General features: G+C 46.0%; 1 protein-coding gene across 4 annotated transcripts in view; it reads left to right on the top strand.

Moving 5' to 3' along the window:
* The window catches only part of ACSM1 (acyl-CoA synthetase medium chain family member 1), a 42,516-nt gene that overhangs the window by 7,656 nt on the left and 12,127 nt on the right, over positions 1-22,733 (top strand). For 2 of the 4 annotated variants that reach the window (XM_016185349.2, XM_060172875.1), the window contains 7 exons: positions 5,508-5,748; positions 9,212-9,425; positions 11,491-11,698; positions 12,848-12,988; positions 15,285-15,444; positions 17,757-17,836; positions 22,369-22,492. In XM_016185349.2, coding sequence (XP_016040835.2) covers positions 5,551-5,748; positions 9,212-9,425; positions 11,491-11,698; positions 12,848-12,988; positions 15,285-15,444; positions 17,757-17,836; positions 22,369-22,492 — 1,125 coding nt within the window. In that variant the 5' untranslated portion in view covers positions 5,508-5,550. Of the gene's footprint in view, positions 1-4,002; positions 4,022-5,507; positions 5,749-9,211; positions 9,426-11,490; positions 11,699-12,847; positions 12,989-15,284; positions 15,445-17,756; positions 17,837-22,368; positions 22,493-22,733 lie in introns of those variants that run through there. The other 2 variants (XM_060172876.1, XM_007516590.3) reach the window with 2 other exon arrangements.

Here is a 22,733-nt window from a genome sequence, read left to right on the forward strand (position 1 = left end):
CAGAGAAAGCCTTTGACAAAATATAACATCCCTTTATGATCAAAACACTACAAAAAATGGGAATAGATGGAAAATTCCTGAAAATAGTGGAGTCTATATATAGCAAACCTACAGCCAACATCATACTCAATGGTGAAAAACTGGAAGCATTTCCACTCAGATCAGGTACTAGACAGGGCTACCCACTATCACCATTACTATTCAACATAGTGTTGGAAGTTCTTGCCATAGCAATCAGGCAGAAGCAAGGAATTAAAGGCATACAGATTGGAAGAGAAGAAGTAAAACTCTCCTTATTTGCAGATGACATGATAGTATACATGGAAAAACCTAAGGAATCCAGAAAGAAGCTTTTGGAAATCATCAGGCAATACAGTAAGGGGTCAGGCTACAAAATGAACATTCAAAAGTCAGTGGCATTCCTCTATGCAAACACTAAGCTAGAAGAAATTGAAATCCAGAAATCAATTCCTTTTACTATAGCAACTAAAACAATAAAATATCTAGGAGTAAACCTAACCAAAGAAGTGAAAGACTTGTATACTGAAAATTATGTGTCACTACTCAAGGAAATTGAAAAAAGACACAAAGAAGTGGAAAGATATTCCATGTTCATGGGTTGGTAGAATTAACATCATCAAAATGAATATACTACCCAGAGCCATCTACAAATTTAATGCTATCCCCATCAAGATCCCAAGCTCATTTTTAGGAGAATAGAACAAATGCTACAAATATTTATCTGGAACCAGAAAAGACCTAGAATTGCCAAAACAATCTTGAGAAAAAAGAACAGAAATGGAGGCATCACACTCCCAGATCTCAAATTGTATTATAGGGCCATTGTCATCAAAACTGCTTGGTACTGGAACATGAATAGACACACTGGGTGGAATAGAATTAAGAGCCCAGAAGTGAGCCCCCACACCTATGGACATCTAATCTTTGACAAAGGGGCTCAGAGTATTAAATGGGGAAAGCAGTTTCTGCAACAAATTGGAAACAATGGGTTGAAACATGCAGAAGAATGAAACTGAACCACTGTATTTCACCAAATACAAAAGTAAATTCCAAGTGGATCAAGGACTTGGATATTAGACCACAAACTATCAGATACTTAGAAGAAAATATTGGCAGAACTCTTTTCCGCATAAATTTTGAAGACATCGTCAGTGAAACGAATCCAATTACAAAGAAGACTGAGGCAAGTATAAACCTATGGGACTACATCAAATTAAAAAGCTTCTTCACAGCAAAAGACCCACTACCCAAACCAAGAGACCTCTCACAGAATGGGAGAAGATCTTTACATGCCATACATCAGACAAGAGTTAATAACCAACATATATAAAGAGCTTGCCAAACTCAACAAGACAACAAATAACCCCATCCAAAAATGGGGGGAGGACTTGGACAGAATATTCACCACAGAAGAGATCCAAAAGGCCGAGAAACACATGAAAAATGCTCCAAGTCTCTGATTGTCAGAGAAATGCAAATAAAGACAACAATAAGATACCACTTCACTCCTGTGAGAATGTCATACATCAGAAAAGGTAACAGCATCAAATGCTGGAGAGGTTGTGGGGTCAAAGGAACCCTCCCACACGGCTGGTGGGAGTGTAAATTGGTCCAACCTCTGTGGAGAACAGTCTGGAGAACTCTCAGAAGGCTAGACATGGACCTACCCTATGATCCTGCAATTCCTCTCCTGGGGATATATCCTAAGGAACCCAACATATCCATCCAAAAAGATCTGTGTACACATATGATCTTGGCAGCACAATTTGTAATAGCCAAAACCTGGAAGCAATCCAGGTGTCCAACAACAGATGAGTGGCTGAGCAAGTTGTGGTCTATATACACAATGGAATACTACTCAGCTATTAAAAATGGTGACTTCACCATTTTCAGCTGATCTTGGATGGACCTTGAAAAAATCATGTTGAGTGAAATAAGTCAGAAAGAAAAGGATGAATATGGGATGATCTCACTCTCAGGCAGAAGTTGAAAAACAAGATCAGAAAAGAAAATACAAGTAGAACCTGGAATGGAATTGGCATATTGCACCAAAGTAAAAAACTCTGGGGTGGGTGGATGGGGAGAATACAAGTCCAAGAAGGATTCAGAGGATCTAGTGGGGGTTGTATTGTTATATGGCAAACTGGGGAATGTTATGCATGTACAAACTATTGTACTTACTGTTGAATGTAAAACATTAATTCCCCAATAAAAAAAAAAAAGGAAAAAAAGAAAGAAAAGAGTATAGGCAGATATCTACATAGGCAGATGCAGATGTCATCACAGATATATAGATGACCTTTGAACAAGGTATGATGGAACTGCCAGGCCCATTGTTATGTCCATTAGCAAATACCCAAGTGTCACTTCTCTTCCTTATGGTTTTATCAGTGACATTTTCTTTTCTGTTGTTTACTTTGTTATAAGAATTCACTGTGTGATGCATTCAGCTTACAAAATATGTGTTCCTCAACTGTTCATGTTGTCAGCAAGCCTTCTGGTCAACAGGGGGTTATGAGTAGTTCAGTTTGGCAGGAGAGGAATTCAGAATTATACAGAGATTTTAAACATGCTAGTTAAGGACCAACTGTATTAAAATTAGTCGTATAGTCACTAATAGTGATAGATATATAGCTGGCAATATAGTTATAGATGTAAATGAAAATATAGCTAAAATTACAGATTGACACATGCTGACATATTATAGATATTGACATATACACAGATAGTGTGTATTTATAAAGACCAATAGAGAGCGCTATAAATATAGCTCTAAAGATCCCACTTAAGTGGATAAGAAATTGTGATTTTTGTATGGTTTAAAATATTTATTTTTTTATTTAATAAGACAGAGAAAATTAAAAGGGAAGGGGAGATAAAGAGGCAAAGAGATATACCTACAATACTGCTTTACCGCTTGTGAAGTATCTCTCCACCGCTGCCCACAGGTGGGGATGGGGGCTTGAACTTGGATCCTTGAGCATGGTGATATGGATGTTTGACCAAGTGTGCTACCAGTTGGCTCAAAGACTGAGTTCTTATTCATGCTGAAGTCAGAATCTGCCTATGTGTTGTGAATATACCCAACATCCTTTCTCCTTATACTACAGTTCCAAACAGGAGGTGGCTACTTCTTGTATGGCTAACTAGGTTCTCCCAGTGAGGGTGTGAACTTCTCTGGAATGTTTCAAGTCCTGCCATTTCTGGAGTATCTTCCCATGCAGGGACTGTCCTGAATCCTTGATCCATGGTGCCATTCAGTGCACCCCATTTATTCTTTTTTTTTTTTTTGCCTCCAGGGTTATTGCTAGGGCTCGGTGCCTGCACTATGAATCCACAGCTCCTGGAGGCTTTTTTCCATTTTTATTGTTGCTGCTATTGTGGTTGTTGGATAGGACAAAGAGAAATGGAGAGAGGAGGGGAAGACAGAGAGGGGGAGAGAAAGATAGACATCTGTTGGTATGCTTCTAATTCTGCTTCTAAAACCCCTTCTGTTTCATTGGTTTAATCCCCCTGCTTAACACTGTATTCTATTTACATAACCACTGTTAACTAAGCACCGCTCTGCCTACAGGGCATTGGTTTAATCCCACTGGTTCATACTCTCTTTTTGTTCTGCCCCTTCTCCTCGTCACACCCTGATTTCCACCAATCTCTTTTTGCTCCACCCTCTCTATGTCACATCCGTTTCCACCCTACTTGGCGAGTATATGTACAGCTGCTCTGTCACCAGAATCATCAGAAGCACTTCACCAGGACTTCCTTCTCTAACAGGCTCTGAAGAGAGCCTATAAGCTGATCTGCACTGGCAGCCCCAGGATATATAATGACAAGACTGTGATTAGAGATAGCTTAGATTGTGCTGCGTTCCACATGGATAAAGAGATACTGCTTCCCAGCTCAGCCATGAGTCCCTGGTTGTCTTTCTCCCGCCCGTGAAGCTAGCCTGGCAGACATCTGCAGACCTGCTTCACTGCCTGTGAAGTGACCCCCTCTACAGGTAGGGGGCTCGAATTGGGATCCTTTCACAAGTCATTGCGCTTCATGCTATGTGAGCTTAACCTAAGTGCGCTACTGCCTGGCCCCCACATTTCCACTTTTTAAAAAGAAATCAGGAAACCATCCCTTGTGCTGTAGGTAGGGAACAAAGGGCCTGTGATTGGCACTGAAGTTCCTTCTTATGGAATTAAGAGGGGTGTGTGTGTGTGTGTGTGTGTGTGTGTGTGTGTGTGTGTGTGTGTGTGTGTGTGTTTAGGGCCTCCAGAAGGAAATACCAAGGGAGTTCTTTGTTTTCCCTTTAAGTTCTCTCCTTTCTGTCCTTTTCTTAGTTGTATCTTAAGGGCTGCTTTGTACTGCCCTCCGCTGCAGACTCTGAGGTCTCTCCTACCTGTGTATAAAATAGCAGCTCTGGCCTGGGGAGGGAGGGAGAGAGGGTGGGAGGCCTTTGGAACCAGCTACTAAGCTGGCCTTGCAGCCTTGAAGCAATTTTTGTTTCTCTTGGCTGCTGGCCTAGATCAGGCATTTTTGTTTGTTTGTTTGTTTTTGTTTTTGCCTCCAGGGTTATTTCTGGGCCTCAGTGCCTATACTACGAATCCACTGCTCCTGGAGGCCATTTTTTTTTCCATTGTTGATTTTTGCTGATGTTGTGGTTGTTGGATAGGACAAAGAGAAGCTGAGAGAGGAGGGGAAGACAGAGAGGGTAAGATAAATATAGACACCTGCAGACCTGCTTCACTGCTTGTGAAGTGACTCCCCTGCAGGTGGGGAGCCGGGGGCTCGAACTGGGTTCTGTGAGCCAATCCTTGTGCTTCACACTATGTGCACTCAACCTGGTGTGCTACCACCGGGCCCTGTAGATGAGACATTTTAAGTTCAAAAGTTCATGGGGTGGGTGTGGAGGTGCACAGGAACAGTCAGTGGAGAAGCAGGTAGGTGGTCCACAAATCAGGGAGTGGCAGTCACATGTCAACTTGGAGAACATCACGCTTAATTGAAGCAGGTAAAACTCTGCCTGAGATTTATCCCAGCCTGGTGTCAGATTGCCACGACCTTGCAAGTTTGCGTGGGAAACCTTTGACTCATGAGATCTCACAACTTGTGGGTGGTCATGATTCAGAGCTGTCTTCCTGAACCCTACCTTGCTTGAAAACACTTGATGAGGGGCCAGCAGCCGATAGCTTACCAGGTGGAGCATACATGTAACTCTGCCTGAAGACTCAGGTTCAAGTCCCCTGCCACCACATGGGAGCATCATGCAAAGGAATCAGCCAGAAGTGAGCTGTCCAGAGCGAGGGAGGACATGATGGCCAACATGGGGCAATGTGGGTTAAATTGGGGGCTAAGGGGGTGGGGACAGTGAAGAAAGTTCTCAGGAACCTGTACCAGCCTCATCTGGTAGCATCACCCCGCCCCCCTTAGCAATGAACCAGGAACATGCAAAGTTCCTGCTCCGACCTACCTGTCAGCTGTCTCCTCCCTTCTGGCAGGTGCTGAGCAGAGGGCTCCCGTGCTGCCGACACTTGCTCCACCATGCAGTGGCTGACTAGGTGGGCCACCCACAGGCGCTACCTGGGGCTCCTCTGGGCCACCAATGGGGCCTGCCGGGGCTTCCACCCTGCCTCTCCACACCTGTCAGGAGTTGAAGCCCGAAGATGGAACGACCATGACAGACCCAAGGAATTTAACTTTGCAAGCGATGTGCTAGACTATTGGACTCAGGTGGAGGAGGTGAGGAGGTGGGGGAGTGGGAGGAGGAGGAGGAGGAAAGAGAAAGAGGGAGAGATCTCTAGCTTTAATTCACTCTTACAGTTATGGTTTTGAGTGACACAGAACCATGGGAAGCCTTGACTATGATTATGACTAGTATTTGCAGTGCCTTATGCATGCTCCTGGTAGAATTTCTCATTCTTTTAGTTACACACACCACACCACACATACCACACCGCACATGCACACGCACACACACACACACAGTGTGTCAGAGAGGTAGAGACAGCACAGAAACATCACAGCATGGGGGAGCTTCCCATGTGCCAGGGCTCAAACCAACCCCCATCCCCAGCACCCACCCCGCCATGTGTGGCACAGAATGCACCCCACTGGGCTACTTCTCAGCCCCCACGGGCAGCTCCTGCCCCACCTTATGTGTGAGGGTTCAGAGCTGAATCCAGCCACCTCTCCACTTTGCAGACATGAGTGGAAACAGGAATAATTTCATCTCAGAAACAAGGAAGGGGGCCAGACAGTCGGGCACCTGGTTGAGCACGCAAGTTACCATGTGAAAGGTTCAAACCTCCCGCCCCACCCCCTCGCTCTGCACCTGCAGTGGGGGAGGCTTTATGAGCGACTAAGTAGTGTTGCAGGTGTCTCTGATTCTTTCTATCTCCCTCCCCCCAGTTACTCTCTGTCCTATCAAAATTTGAAGAAGAAGAAAAAAAGAAAGGAGGGAGGGAGGGAAGGAATGAAGGAAGGAAGACAGAAAGAAAGAAAGGAAAAGGAAAAGATAGAGAGAGGGAGAGAGAGATAGAGAGAGGGAGGGAGAGAGAAGAAAGAGAGAAAGAAAGAAAGAAAGGAAGAAAGAAAGAAACAAGAAAGCAGGTGAAAAGATCTGGGACCCAGTCAGCACTCCATGACTGAACAATGGCCAGCAAGTTATTGCCTTTAACCCACTGGCTGTGATGAGCCTGGAGTTCATGCATCTGGGGCTTGGGCTCCATTTCCGCTGTCTCTGGAGGAAGAGGGGCAGAGCACCGGACTGAGCATCTGACGCATAAGGCTAAGTCAGGCCATCCACCTTCCCGTGAGTCCTCCCTCTCAACTGCCTGTTTTAGTGTAGCTTCAGCCTGTGCCCCCAGAGGCCATTCCCTGTGGCTACCAGGTGTTACATGTCTCTACAGAAAACCCCAAGTGCTCTCTGTCCTATCGTGAGCCTAGGAGAAGACTAAAGTTCAGACACTAGCGACCATGTTTCAGAGACCTGTATTGCAGGTGCTTCACCAGTTTGTATGACACCAGTCAGAAGTAACTACCAGTTTGGTTCTGGAAAGATCTCTGAATCGTGTGTAGTTACTGGGACGAGTGGGTCAGAACACTGTCATGAGGCAAGTGGAAGGTAAAACCCGGCCACAGTATTTTCTATGGCAACAAATGAAATGTGGCGCTCAGGGAACAATGAAGCATACCAGATAGGTGACATTAGTCAAAAGACAGCGTGGCACAGAATATCAGTGTTCCGGCCGGGCCTCAGAGATGTGGCTTATCAGTATGTCAAAAAGGGGTCTTGAATTTTTGTGGAAGGGAAAGTAGACTATGGTGAATACATGGATAAAAATAATGTGAGGCTGTAGTGCAGCGGGTTAAGCGCACGTGGTGCAAAGCACAAGGATCGGTGTGAGGATCCCGGTTCAAACCCCTGGCTCCCCACCTGCAGGGGGATTGCTTCACAGGTGGTGAAGCAGCTCTGCAGGTGTCTGTCTTTCTTTCCCCCTCTCTGTCTTCCCCTCCTCTCTCCATTTCTTTCTGTCCTATCCAACAAAGACATCAATAATAATAATAACTACAAGAATAAAACAACAAGGGCAACAAAAGGGAATAAATAAATATATAAATATTTAAAAATTAAAAAAAAATAATGTGAGATGACAAGCAACAGCCGTCATAGCAGGTAACATATTTCTGAGTGACCAGACCAAAGAGAAGTGGACGATTCTCCTTTGGCCTTTGCTTGGTATAGTCTCACTGCTGAATCATGTGTAATGTATAGTCTCAATAGTTTCTAATAACAAGAATTAAAATACATATATATATAAAGAAAACTCCAAATGCTTGGAGAGGAGCAGTGGAAACATTATACGCTGACGTAGGTTAGGGGTTGTGTCCTTCCTCTAAGTCTCAGCTAGTCTGTGTAGAATTAAGAACTCACAAGGGAGTAGAGAGTTGCTCTTTTTTTTTTTTTAATCGCACCATAGTTATTTCTGGGGCTTGGCATTAACGCTATGAATCCACAGCTCCCTGAGGCCTCCCCCCTTTTTCTTTCTATTTTATTTGATGGGAGAGAGGGGAGTTGAGAGGCAGGAGGTGATAGAGAGAGAGAGGGAGAGAGAAAGATAGACACCTGCAGACCTACTTTAGCTGCTTGTGAAGCTTACCCTCTGGAGGGGGGAGCAGGGGCTTGAGCCTATATCCTTGCACATGGCAGTGTGTGTGTGTGTGTGTGTGTGTGTGTGTGTGTGTGTGTCCGCACGCTCAATCAAGTGTACCATGGTCTAGTCATGGTTGCTATCATTTAAAAAATATTTTATGTTTTTATTGGATACAGACAGAAAAATTGAGAAAGAAGGGGGGAGATAAAGGGAGAGACACCTGCAGCACTGCCTCACCACTCCTGCTGCTTCCCCCCTGTATTTGGGGACCAGGGCCTAGAACCTGGGTCTTTGCACATGGTAACATGTGCACTCAACCAGGTGCTCCACCAGCTGCCCCCAGAGAGCTGCTGTCATTTGTAAACCTCCCAGGAACACAGAATGATACTGGTGCTCAAGGCATATAGGCCTTCTGTGGGGGCTTCCATTTCCTTGTTTTTCCCTTTCTCTGAATTTCTCTAAGTTTCTGTAACTTCAAGAAAATTAGAGCCCTCAACTATGGAGACTGTTTGGACGGACACTTTGCATTTATTAATATTCTCATTCCACAGGTTCATTTATTTACTCATGCATTTATTAATTTGTGCAGCCCAGGACCTCACACCTACATGATTTTATTAATGAAAAGCCATTGAAGTAAGAGGTTTGTTTGTCACCATTAACCATAGTGATATTTAGCTAACACCAACAGTATGCCAGGCCCCTTTGTATCCATTTTGCTTACGTAAATAACCCATGTAAACATAGCTGCCTCCTAAGAAGCTCTGTTGCTCCCCTTTCATAGATAGGATGGGAAACTGAGGCATGAAAGAAACTCACTGTCCACACAGAATCAGGGCGGACTCTATGGGAGACTAGAGATTTCCATCCAGGTGTGGAGAAGCCTGGTCATATGTGAACTGGAGAGGAGGCAGCCACAGTAGGCCAGAAGAAATAGGTTTGATCGCGCCCACCCTGTCTGTGCTCCTGGGGTCTCACGCCAGGCTGTGACTCTGGCTGTGGACCTGCACCTGCCAGGCAGGAAGTAACACATGGTGTCTGCTCTTGAGCAGGAGGGCAAGAGGCCCCCAAGACCAGCCCTGTGGTGGGTGAATGAACAAGGCGACCAAGTGAAGTGGAGCTTCAGAGAGCTGACGGACTTCAGCCGCCGCACGGCCAATGTGCTCACACAGGCCTGTGGCCTGCGGCAGGGAGACCGGCTGGCCTTGATCCTGCCCCGGGTGCCTGAGTGGTGGCTGGTGGCCATTGGCTGTATACGGACAGGTCGGTGACCCGAGAGACCCCGGGAGCCCTGGGAACCCTCTAGAGCCCTTCTGTCCTGGAGAGTTTCTCTCCCTCCTTCTCGCCCACCCTCTCCCTCACATGTGTACACTCTTAACACAGTGTGGTAATGTTCTCTCGTTCATGCACAGGCATGCAGTTTCACTTCATAGCCTCAGCCCTTCTTGCCCTTCCAGAAAGATTCACCAGGATTATGTCTAGCAAAATAAGAGGCGAAAGACAACTACTAGCTGGTTTCACTCACATGTGTGATAGGATAGGAGATGGTTAGCATTTTCTCTCACCTATGTCCTGCCACCTTCCAGACACCAAGTTGCAGATGCTACCATGATTCCACTCTGACTTCTTTGGGCAAACCATCTCACCAATGTGTCCTGGAACCTCACCTCTCCAGAGCCCTTATCCCACTAGGGAAAGATAGAGACAGTCTGGAGGTATGGATCGACCTGTCAACGCCCAAATCCAGTGGAGAAACAATTATAGAAGCCAGAACTCCTATCTTCTGCACCCTAAAAACAACTTTGATCCATACTGCCAGTGGGGGAGAAGTGATAGGAGGAAAAGGATAAGAGGGCTCTGAACTCAAGCTCCATCAGGTCCCAGAGAGAGAGGACAAAAAGGGGAGAGATATTTAGATGTAGTAATTAGTAGGGTTATGTGTGGCTTGGAGGGGAAGAGAGGGCTGGACCTGGAAGAAAAAGGTGGCAATTATGTGCTAATGTAGACAGATATTTGTCGAGATGACAGTTAACCTATGTCTGCAGCCTTGGGAGAACCACAGTGGCTTGCAATGGAGGGACTTGGGATTCAGAACTCTAGTGGTGGGAACAGTATGGAATTATATACCCCTGCTGACATGTAATTTTGTAAGTCAATATTGAATCACTAATAATAATGAAAAAGAAGATGGTTAGTAGGAGATTCAGGAAAGGGTGTCCAGTGGAGAGATTGGGACCCAGGGCAAACACAAAGGCCTAAAGTAATGGTGGGTGACAGAAGGTGAAAGAAATGATAGGGAGCACACATACACATGTATCTACAGAATGCAGGAAAAGAGAAGAGACTCAGGGTGTCAGGCGATGCAAAACAGGGAGAGAAATGAAACATGGTTCTTTTTAAAAATTGTACTTTATGGGAGTCGGGTGGTAGCGCAGCGGGCTAAGCCCATGTGGTGCAAAGCACAAGGACTGGCATAAGGATCCCGGTTCGAGTCCCCGGCTCCCCACCTATAGGGAGGTTCGCTTCACAAGTGGTGAAGCAGGTCTGCAGGTGTCTGTCTTTCTCTCCCCCTCTCTGTCTTCCCCTCCTCTCTCCTTTTCTCTCTGTCCTATTCAGCAACGATGACATCAATAACAACAATAATAACTACAATAAAACAACAAGGGTGACAAAAGGGAATAAATAAATATTTTTTAAAAATTGTACTTTATCTTTTTTTTTTTTTAATATATAGAATCAGAGAGAAACTTAGAGGGAGGGGCCAGGCGGTGGTGCACCTGCTTAAGTGCGTGAATTAAAGTGCACAAGGACCTGGGTTCAAACCCCTGGTCCCCACCTGCAGTGGGGAAAGCTTCATGAGTGGTGAAGCAGGGCTGCAGATGTCTGTCTATTTCCCTCTCTATAGCCTCCTCCTCTCCTAATTTCTCTCCGTTTCTATCCAATAATAAATGGATACATAAATACACAAATGAAAAAGAAAGAAACTGAGAGAAACTTGTTTCTGCACTCAAGTGTCCTTCCCTGTCTACCCCTGAAAGATAGTTCTGGGAGGCAGCTAATGTTGGTATCAGGGACACTGTCCCACCATAAGCTGTAGCACCAGATCTCTTGTGTTGCTGCTAGCTTAGGGTCTCCTGGTTGGACTCAAGGACCACTTAGCGGTCTTGTCCAGCTGTTGTGGGGTGGGGTGTGAGATTCTGTGCCCTGGGTGGATCTGATGCTGCTAGCCTGTGGGCCGTATTCAGGGGACGTCAGGGGATTTCAATATAGACAAGGCAGGGTGTGGAAGAGGCACCCCAGACTGGTAGTTCCTTTCTGCTCCTCCCAGGGATCATCTTCATGCCAGGAACCACTCAGATGAAGGCCAAGGATATTCTCTACCGATTGCAAGCGTCTAAAGCTCAGGGCATCATGACCTCTGACACCTTAGCTCCAGAGGTGGATTCTGTGGCCTCCGAGTGCCCGGCCCTGAAAATCAAGCTCCTAGTGTCTGACCACAGCCGGGAAGGGTGGCAGGACTTCCAGTCACTGTTGAAGTGAGTTTCAAATGAACAGATGCTGGTTCACTGACCCAAATCACCCCTAATCTCTCATGTTGAACACTAGGAGAACCATTTTTAAAAAATATTTGTTTATTTTCCCTTTTTGTTGCCCTTGTTTTTTTGTTGTAGTTATTATTGTTGCTGTTATTGATGTCGTCGTTGTTGGATAGGACAGAGAGAAATGGAGAGAGGAGGGGAAGACAGAGAGGGGGAGAGAAAGACAGACACCTGCAGACCTGCTTTACAGCTTGTGAAGTGAGTGACCCCCCTGCAGGTGGGGAGCCAGGGGCTCCAATAGGGATCCTTACGCTGGTCCTTGCACTTGGTGCCATGTGCACTTAACCCGCTGAGCTACCACCTGACTCCCCAGGAGAACCATTATTCTTTTCTTTTCTTTTCTTTTCTTTTCTTTTCTTTTCTTTCCTTTTCTTTTCTTTCCTTTCCTTTTCCTTTCTCTTCTCTTCTCTTTTTCTTTTCTTTCCTTTTCTTTTCCTTTCTCTTCTTTTTCTTCCTTGCCTGGTTTATCGCTTGAGGTTCAGTGCTGGCACTATGAATCCACTACCCCCGTGCCCGTTTTTTCAATTTTTTTTGGATAAGTTGGAGAGAAACTGAAGGAGTAGGGAAAATAGAGAGGGAGAAAGAAAGATAGACACCTGGAGAACTGTTTCACTGGTTGTGAAGCAACCCCCCTGCAGGTGGAGAGCCGGGGTTCAAACTGGGATCCTTTTGCTGGTCCTTGCACTTACTATGGGCACTTAGCCTGGTGTACCACTGCCTGCTCCCCAAGAACCATTTTTCTTTCAGTGTTGCAAATCCCAGGTTTGTTTTTTGTTTTGTTTTTTGGTTTTTTTTTTTTTACACTTCCAGACTACTTCTTTTGTTCTTTGCCCCCACAGGATAGAAATATAGGGAACAAGATGTTTTTCCTTTTCCCTTTTGTATTTAATTCTTTTTATTTTATTTTATTTTTGAGAGAAATGCGGAGAGAGAGGGAGAAAGACAGAGAGAAACACCAGAGCACTGCTCAGCTCTGGCTTATGGTGGTGAGGGGGATTGAACCTGGCATTTAGGAGCTCAGGTATGAGAGTCTGTTTGCATAACCATTATGCTATCTCCCCCACCCTGTATTTAATTCTTTTGCAGATCAGCTTCCCCAGATCACACCTGTATCAAGTCAAAGACCCTTGACCCGATGGTCATCTTCTTCACCAGTGGGACCACAGGCCTCCCCAAGATGGCAAAACATAACCATGGACTTGCCTTCCGGTCCTCTGTCCCTTCATGGTAGGAAAGAGGGTGCCATGTTGAGAGGCCGAGTCAAATTTGGGGTGAAGTGTGTGTGTGTGTGTGTGTGTGTGTGTGTGTTTGTGTGTGTGTGTGTGTATGTGTATGTGTGTGTAAAATATACTTAGGTAGAGTTGACTACCATTGTGTTTCTTCCTTCTGCTAGGAAGGTCTGAGAGGTTAAGGCTGGGAGTTTGTGTTTTTGCTGATAGAAGCCTCCAGCTGACAAAGGAGGCAAATTTGGGTGTGAAGGCAGGAGAGACCTGCAAAACACTCACTGTGACTAGCTCTGTCTCCCTGTCAGTGGCTCCAGGGTTTGGTGTTGGAGGGAAGGAAGAATGACCTAGAAGCATGACTAAAAGCCCCAGAACCTCTTTTCTACTCCATTTTGGGAAAACAAGACTCAGAATTTCAGACTCATGAGTTATTGTCAGTGGAAAAAAGTCTCTGCATCCAAGCTATACCAAACCTAGCCTATAACTCTCACAGAAGCTACAGGATTAAATGCTAACAGAGGCTAAAGACCCTGGGTTAATAATTAAATGAATTTTAAACTAGAACTCACCCCTGTCCTAGTTAGAAGTATTCAGAGCATATGTATTTCCTAATTGACTAGCCAGACTGGAAACAGAGAAACCTTCTCAGAGAGAGTATCTGTGCTGATGAGGAAATTGAGCCGCCAAACCCTGGATGTCTGTGCAGTTAGAAATGATATAAACAAGACCACAGAGATATAGAATGTCATGTTCAAAGTCCAACAAGGACTTGAGAATAGATGGGGTTGGTGGGGGGGGGAGGGGTTGGGAAAGTGAGTTGGGGAGACCATGGTCTTGTGGGCCTTTCAAGAGGGCAGAGCTTGGAAATGATTAGGAAAACAATGAGGAGGTGGTGAAAGGGTTCTAGCTAGAGAGGGGCCATGTAGAGGGTCTCTGAGTAATCCTAGTGCAAGATGGCAGTGACTGAGACTGAGTGCCAGAGACTTGAAGGCAGGTCACACAATGGGAGTGGGTAGTTGGGTCTCAGAAGAGACAACAACCTAGCTAACAATTTCGTGTGTGTGTGTGTGTGTGTGTGTGTGTGTGTGTGTGACCATTGTCACATGCATGCTATAATCCTTAGACAGAAGCTGAAGAGTGTGGGTGGTTTGCAAGACCCTCCTCCCTAAGGCCAAATCTCCCCAAACCATAGTCCATTGGGGGAGAGTTGTGTTTCTCAAGGAATGAGAGATGCCCACACAGGTCTCTGAGTTGCAGAAAGACTGAGGGAGATGAGAAACCTCTAGGCCTCTGCCTCTTGTTACTGCCCTTTGGCTAGTTGCTTCCAGACCTTTTCCAAGGTGAGGTATAATTGGGATCCTCAATTTCTCTCCTGCTTTTAACTGCTAGAAATGCCAGCTTAAAGTTGAAAAAAAGCATTTTTTTTCATTTTTATTTATTTTGGATAGAGAAAGAGAGAAACTGAGGGGAAGGGGAAGAAGACAGAGAGAAAGAGAGACACCTAAGCACTACTTCTACCACTCGTGAGGCCTCCTTCCTACAGGTAAGGACCACGGGCTTGAACCTGGATCCTTGCACAATGTAATATGTGTGCTCTGGCAGATATACCACCACCTGAGCCCCTTAGTTCAAACTTTTATTTTGTATTTCCAAGCAAGAATAAGGGAATTCATGGGCTTATGAAATAGAGCTCTGGTGGGCTTTGCTTCCAGGTTTTTTCTTTTTTTTTTTTTTTAATTTATTTATTTCCTTTTTGCCCTCGTTTTTATTGTTGTTGTAGTTATTATTGTTGTTAATGTCGTTGTTGTTGGATAGGACAGAGAGAAATGGAGAGAGGAGGGGAAGACAGAGAGGGGGAGAGAAAGATACCTGCAGACCTGCTTCACCACCTGTGAAGGGACTCCCCTGCAGGTGGGGAGGCGAGGCTCAAACCAGGATCCTTACACTGGTCCTTGGCTTTGCACCACATGTGCTTAACCCTCCGCGCCACCACCCGGCTCCCCAGTTTTTGCTTTTCTATCCACTGACTACATACTATGTTCTGATGCTGTTCTTATCCTGAAATTCTTCCTCCCATCATCCGGGCAAGATTTCTCAGTAACAGATTCAAGTGCAGGAGGAGAGCAACAGTCCCCCTGCCACCACATACTTTGGGGACCTGGGTGGGCATGGGTGTAAACCACATAAACCACATAAACCACATGAAGGAAGGTTGAGGGGATGGGGGCTGCCTGGATCCCTGGCCTTCGATCACACAGTCTCCCTTGATGGAAACTGAGCCCATTGTGTTTTGGAGTTAGCAGGGAATTACTGCAGCTGAAGACGTCTGATATCTTCTGGTGCCTCTCGGACCCAGGCTGGATCCTGGCTGTCTTGGGGTCCATGATAGAGCCATGGACATCAGGGTCTACACTCTTCATCCATAACCTCCCCCAGTTCGACCCCAAAGTCATCGTACAGGTAAGTCGACTTTTAGTGTTGAAAAAACTCTCTCTGAGGAGGGGGAACACAAGTTTCAAGCTCAAAAGCAGGACCCTGCTGAGCAGTATTTTCTTTTGCAAAGGAGCCTGTTAGCATAATGAAAGCCTGGTTCTAGCTTTCTCCGAGAGTGAAGCAGTGAATCTGTCATCATATCAGAACCACATCAAGCTGTAACCTTGAAGCTGGATGGTGGTTCACTTGGTAGAGTGCACACATTGCCACACTGACGTTCTTGGTCCCCACGTGCAGAGAGGAAGATTCGTGAGTGGTGGAGCAGTGTTGCCGGTGTCTGGCCATCTCTTTATCTCTCTGTCTCACCCTCTATCAAAAAGAGAGGAAAAGGGGCTTGGGTGTTGGCTCACCCAGTTAAGCACACACATCACCAAAAAGAGCAAAAGGAGAGGGAGGAAAACAAAAGGGGGCTTGCAAGGAATGCTGGGAAAAAATAATGTCTTCAGAGAGGGCACTGGAACTTGTCATATGCTGAAGGCAAAGAGAAGCAACTGGGCTTGAGGAGGGGTCAGGAACAAGAGTCAGGGAGACAGCAGGGACCCAGGCAGCTCCCTGTCTGTTCTTCTCTGCACATCTCTGTCTGTCTTTCTACTCACAAAACTTCTCTGGCTTTTCTGGCTATGTGGGACAAAGCATGGTGGCCACAGGGTCCCCAGGATGACACCCTACTTCTCAGGCCAGGCCAGAACAGCTAGAAACCCAGTAGCCCTGTCAAACATCTCAGTAGAGGTTGTGGTTGTGAGCTGTTGCAGAGGTGAAGCCGACTGGACTCAAGAAAGGGGTTGAGTAGAGAAGGGGCATGGGGGGCTTCAGCGCTCCGTGTACCACATCACAAGTCCTCCTGAAAGAGCTGTGTGTTACAGCTGTGTGGATGGAAGCAGATGTAAAGGAATCAGGGAGTGGGATTTGAGTGCAGGCCTCAGGCTCACCGTTCCCTTGTTTGCTCTTCCAGTCTGCCCCACTCTCATCTGCAAGGCTCCTACTGCTAGCTAAATAATGGTCAATAGTGGAATCCATTTTACTTATTTTTTAATTTCTTACCTTCACAGCACTATTTATTCATTTTTTCCCTTTCTCTTTTGATAGAGACAGAGAAAAACCAAGAGGGAAGGGGAGATAGAAAGGGAGAGAAAAAGAGAAACACCTGCAGCACTGCTTCACTATTGTGAAGCTTCCTACAAGTGGGGACTGGGAGCTTAAACTATCTTTATTTATTGGATAGATAGCTAGAAAGGAGTGAAGGGGAGATAGAGAGTGAGAGAGAAAGAGATACCTGCAGCACTGCCTCACCACTCACTAAGCTTTCCCCCTGCAGGTGGGGAGCTGGGGCTTGAGCCTGAGTCTTTGTCCATGGTAACATGTGTTTCACTACCTGGCCCCCATAAGCTGATTATTTTTGTGAGAGTGAGAGAGAATGATAGACCACAGCATCATTTAGCTCTGGCAAAGGGCAGCCTTGGGAACTGCATCTGCAGCCTCTGGGCCTTAGGCCTTTGATTCTTACAGAATAAGTTCTAGATCCTAAGACACCCCATGTTCCTAAGTTGACACCCTGACCCTCTCCTACGTGTCTAAATTTACCATATTATTTATTTTTCTTATAGCTGTGAGTCTATTTGCCCCAGGATTTTGCTTCTATTGTTCCTGATGTTTTATCTTTGAGAATCCGCCCCCCTCCCCGTTTCTCTGCTTGTAGACACTGTGCATTTGTTACATGCCACTCATCCTGCTGAGTCTTTTTTTTTATATTTTTATATTAATTTACTATTGGATAGAAACAGAAATTGAGATGGGCAGGGACAGAGACACCTGCAGCCCTGCTTCACCACTTGTGAAGCTTTCCCCCTGCAGGTGGGGACCTGTGTCCTTGCGTACTGTAATGTGTGCGCTTAACCAGGTATGCCAACTACCTGTCCCCCCCACACACACTGAGTCTTTGAATCACCAACTCAAAAGGAGTACTCCTCCCTGCTATATTCTTACAGAACCTTCCTCTGTTCTCTCCTGTGACATCTACTTCTTTAACACTGGAGTCCGGTTTCATATCCTCACTTTGCACCTGTCCTCTGGAAGAGCGAATGCTTTATCTCACTCTCCCTCACCTCCATTGACCGACCCGATAGGCATCCTGCACAAAATCCACATTCGGGATGTATCCATGGAAAGAGGGAATGAAACACTCTCCTCAAGAGGGGGGTCAACGATACACCACACACAGCTGGCTGACATGTTTAATCCTAGTTGTATACAATGAGCTCTCTTCTTTGCTCACTTTCTAGACGCTATGGAAATACCCCATCACCCACTGCCTTGCAGCACCGATTGTTTTCCGGATGATTCTACAGAAGGACTTTGGCAGGTATGGTGGCATGGCTGTGTTTGAGAGTGACAGTTTCGGGGTGAGGTTTTATTATTTTTATTTCTTCATTTGCTTTTAGAATGAAGCGTTCAGGTGGTTGAAGTCACTCAGAGTCTGGCACTTCTGTTCCGGCAGCCTGAGCAGACAAGCACACTCCCATTAACAAGACTGACAGGGTGGGGCGGGGCTCACTGCGTTCCCATGATACACTGGCCCCATTCTCAAAGACCCTACAAAGGTACACAAAAAATGGCATCAAAAGAACATGCAGTTAATCCCCCGCCCCTGGGAGGTAAGATGGCAGTATTTGACCAGCTCCACAGACCCCAAACAAGCTTAATTAAAACACTAAAACTAAGCTGTGGCCTCTCTGTCTCTCTCTCTCTCTGTGTGTCTCTTTCTCCATCTCTCTCTTTCTCTGTCACTCTCTCTCTCTCTCCTTTTATTGCCACCAGGTTTATCGCTAGGGGTTGGTACCGCCACTGTGAATGAATACACCACTCCCAGAAGCCATTTTTGCTTTTTTTTTTTTTTTAATTATTCTTTCATTTGGTAGGACAAAAAAAAATTGAGAGTCCCCTCTCAATTCTGGAGAATGCCATAGAAATACTTGCAGCATTGCTTTACCACTTGTGAAGCTTCCTCCTCCATGTGGGGAACAGGGCCTTGAACCTGGGTCCTTGAGCATGGTAACAAGTGTACTCAATTAAGTATGCCACCACCTGGTTCCAGCTGTGGCTTATTTCAGTATTGGCTTGCACCCTTACTGGAGTCCAGAAGTTCAGAAACCAAACACTGGATCCACAGGTTTGAGAGGGATGTACGCACACGGCTTCTGTTTGCTACTTCTAAATACTCAGATGGTGCCTCCTCAAAGATGCCCTCAGAGACCAAGGCAGGGTCAGGGGGGGCATCTAAAAGAGGGGACCCCGTCATGAGAACCACAAGGCTTTGGGCCTGGATCAGCTGGCTGACTTGTCTCTTGGCATCTCCTCCCAGCTTCCTGTTTGTCCAAACACACTGATCTCTGTCCTGCTGGGGGTGAGGTTCTAAGGAATCTGCTACCTCATGATCTGACTGCTCTTAAGTCTAGAGTGTGTGTGTGTGTGTGTGTGTGTGTGTGTGTGTGTGTTGCTGGTAATTACCTGTCAGTCTAGTTGGTTAAGTAACAGGACTCTGATTGGAGAAAACACCCCATGAACCTTGCTGGCTGATGCCTTTTAAAACATGTTCATCATAAAAGATCAGACATACAGAAAACTACACAAGGTAAAAATTAACATATTGATGACTCTCCACTTCCTTTGAAGAAATCTACTGTCTTGACTTTCATTTTCTTGTTTTCTCTGATAGTTTATTCCATATATAAAAGCTTTTCTTTTTTCCCCCCCTTTCCCTCCCTCCCTTTTTATTTTTAACAGAGCACTGCTCAGCTCTGGCTTTTGGTGATATGGAGGATTGAACCTGGGACCTTGGAGCCTCAGATAGTAGAGTCTGTTTGCATAACCATTCTGCTCTCTCCTCCACAAGAAGCTGTTCTCAGGCAAACTGCTTGACTTGTTTTGCCAATATCATAGGTGCTGTTGTACAGTGTTCTGTAGAACCTTTGCTCTTATATTTCTAAGATGTGCTCATATTCTATTGTCATAGCTGATTTCCATTTAATAACTCATTTTATGAAAATGCAACTTTTTTTTAGCCCTATCATTAATGAAAACCTGGACAGATGCCTTGGTGTATAGATACCGTCATTTCTATATATTTTCTGGACTTATTTTTTTTTAATTTTGTTTGTTTTGTTTTGTTTTACCAGATCACTATCCCGCTCTGGCTTATTGGGGTGTTGGGAGTAAAACCTGGGACCTTGGGAGCCAGACCTGGGGTCTTGGAACTTCGGTCTTTTGCAGGGGCTGGGTGTTGATGTACCTGGGTGAGCTCACACATTACTATGGGCAAGGACCTGGGTTCAAGGCCCCACCTGCAGGGGAGAAGCTTCATGAGCAGTGAAGCAGATCTACAGATGTCTGTCTTTTTCTCTTCCTCTCCCTTCCCCTCCCATCTCAATTTCTCTCTGTCCTATAAGACAAAAATAGAAAGGAAAAAAAGGGGGTGGGGAGGAATTGGCAACAAGGAGTGATGAATTTCTAGCACTGGCACCAAGGCTCAGTGGTGGCCTGGGTAGCAATAAAAAAAAAAGTATTCTGCATAGAAACTGTGCTAGCTCCCCAGCCCTTCTGTAGATTTTTAAAAAAATATTTATTTAATTTATTTATTCCCTTTTGTTGCCCTTGTTGTTTTATTGTTGTAGTTATTATTGTTGTTGTCGTTGTTGGATAGGACAGAGAGAAATGGAGAGAGGAGGGGAAGACAGAGAGGAAGAGAGAAAGATAGACACCTGCAGACCTGCTTCACCGCCTGTGAAGTGACTCCCCTGCAGGTGGGGAGCCAGGGTTCGAACCGGGATCCTTATGCCGGTCCTTGTGCTTTGCGCCACCTGTGCTTAACCCGCTGCGCTACAGCCCGACTCCCTGCAGATTTTTTTTTAAGAAGAGGAATTACTAGGCCAAGCTAACATCACACCCACCCTATTAGCCCAATTTCCAAAGTATTAGGCCAACTTACAGCCCTAGAACTAGAGAGAGAATTCCTGTGGCTCAACTCCTTGACAATGTGTGTGATTAGTCAGAGCTCTTAACTGTTGTCAGTCTGATGGATGTGGAGGAAGAAATCGGATGGATTTCTTACTATAATTCTGAGTATTGCATTTCTCCAGACTTGTGAATTAATTTTGACTTAACTGAGACCTACTCTTTGAAACATATAGGCATCTGAGTGCCTTTCAGAGGTTCTAGAATGGAAGTGGCTGCTTTTAAAAATCAAAGAGAGGGGCCAGGCGGTGGCGCACCTGGTTAAACACACACATCACAGTGCGTAAAGACCTGGGTTCAAGCCCCCAGTCCCCACCTGCAGGGGGAAAGCTTCATGGATGGTAAAGCCAGGGCTGCAGGTGTTTCTCTTATCTCTCTCTCTTTCACTCTCTATCTCCCCCTCCATTCTCAATTTCTCTATCTCTATCCAATAATAAAAATAAGATAAAAAGTTTTAAAAATCAAAATAAACGTGATTTAGACCTAAGGTTTGAAATATTCAAGAACTCAGTGCCCACTCTTAGAAACAAACTCCGGAACAGAAAAATTATTCTTGGGCCATAATCCTGCTGTGCTGTCTCCTTCTGGAATGCAAAGCTCAGGTCGCAGCCCTCTGTCTAACTCAGTAAAGCCCAACCCAGGGCATAACTGCTGCTTCCCTGGGGGGACCCTGCCCACTTTGACTACTTTTGGTCAGTTGTCAGAAGAAGGGGGAAGATTCCCTCAGTGAAACCAGCCCTCTTGTTCATCCCTCCTGACTCTGTGCCAGGAGGGGACAGAGAGGTGGAAATCTGCCAGCTCCCTCATCCCCCAGAGCAGGACGGGCTCAGCTGAGTGCCAGCAGTGCTCAGACCTCAACCGCCCCTCCCCATGTCCTCAGCATTGTTTGTGTGACTGCTTTGGTGTTGTCTGTGGGCGATTTCACAGGGAAAGGAGGCGAGGATATCTATCAGGCAGCCTAACTACTGACAGCTGGAAATGCCCACAGCAGACTTTTCTCCCAGAAATTCTTTTTTTCTCTTTTCTGTTATCTGTGATTTTTTTTTTTGCCTCCAGGGTTATTGCTGGGGCTCAGTGCCTACACCATGAATCCACTGCTCCTGGAGGCCATTTTCCCCCCTTTTGTTGCCCTTGTTGTTGTAGTTATTATTGCTATTGTTGATATCTCTAGTTGTTGGATAGGACAGAGAGAAATGGAGAGAGGAGGGGAAGACAGAGAAGGGGAGAGAAAGATAGACATCTGCAGACCTGCTTCACCACCTGTGAAGCGACCCCTTTCAGGTGGGGAGCCGGGGGTTTTAACCAGGATCCTTATGCCGGTCCTTGCGCTTTGTGCCACGTGTGTTTAACCCACTGTGCTACTGCCCCACCCCACCCCCTTTTTTTCTTTTTATCCTACAGTCTTCCTTATTGTTCAGAGCAGTTCCTCCTCTGCCCCTAAGGAAGCAGGTATTCTCTCTCTCTCTCTCTCTCTCTCTCTCTCTCTCATATTTCTTTTTTAATATCATTATTTATTTATTGGATAGAGACAGCCAGAAATTGAGAGGGAAAAGTGGTGATAGAGAGGGAGACAGACACTTGTAGCCTTGCTTCACCACTCATGAAACTTTCCCCTTGCAGGTAGGGGACAGGGGCTTGAACCTGGGTCCTTGTACATTGTAACACATGTGCTCAACCAGGTGCATCACCACCTGGCCCCACAAAGCATATATTCTCCACTCACAAATATAAAAACCTCTCAGCTCATGTCATTGCCAGAAGGCTAGTAAGACGGTGACAAGCAAAGGGTGCACAATTCTCGCCACAGGGCTGTGAGCCCTTACCCTGTGGGGCCTGGGGCAGAGTGCCACTTGGGTGAGCTCTGTTCCACCTTTCTCCCTGAAGCCTCAGGTTCCCAACCCTGCAGTACTGCCTGACGGGCGGGGAGGCCCTGCTGCCCGAGGAGCAACAGCAGTGGCAGAGACAGACGGGCACCCCACTGCACCAGGCCTATGGACAGTCAGAAACGGTAGGTGGACAGTCCCTTTTGGGCCTGCCAGGATGTGTTCAGCCACCAACCCCGAGCCAGCTGCTGAGTGTGCGGGAGGAGGGCTCCCTGTGTGCATAGCTGGAGGCCTTTTTGCAGGCTCCAGAGTCCAAGGTGAGCTTGCCCTAGACCAGTGGGCAAATGACAGTTCACAGTCGAGGCTCTCGTCAAAAGACAACTATGCCAGGGCCCATTGGGCAGAAATGGACACGGGTGGTGTGGG

The sequence above is a fragment of the Erinaceus europaeus genome, chromosome 15 (genome assembly GCF_950295315.1).
Source record: "Erinaceus europaeus chromosome 15, mEriEur2.1, whole genome shotgun sequence".
Taxonomy (NCBI): Eukaryota; Metazoa; Chordata; class Mammalia; order Eulipotyphla; family Erinaceidae; genus Erinaceus; species Erinaceus europaeus.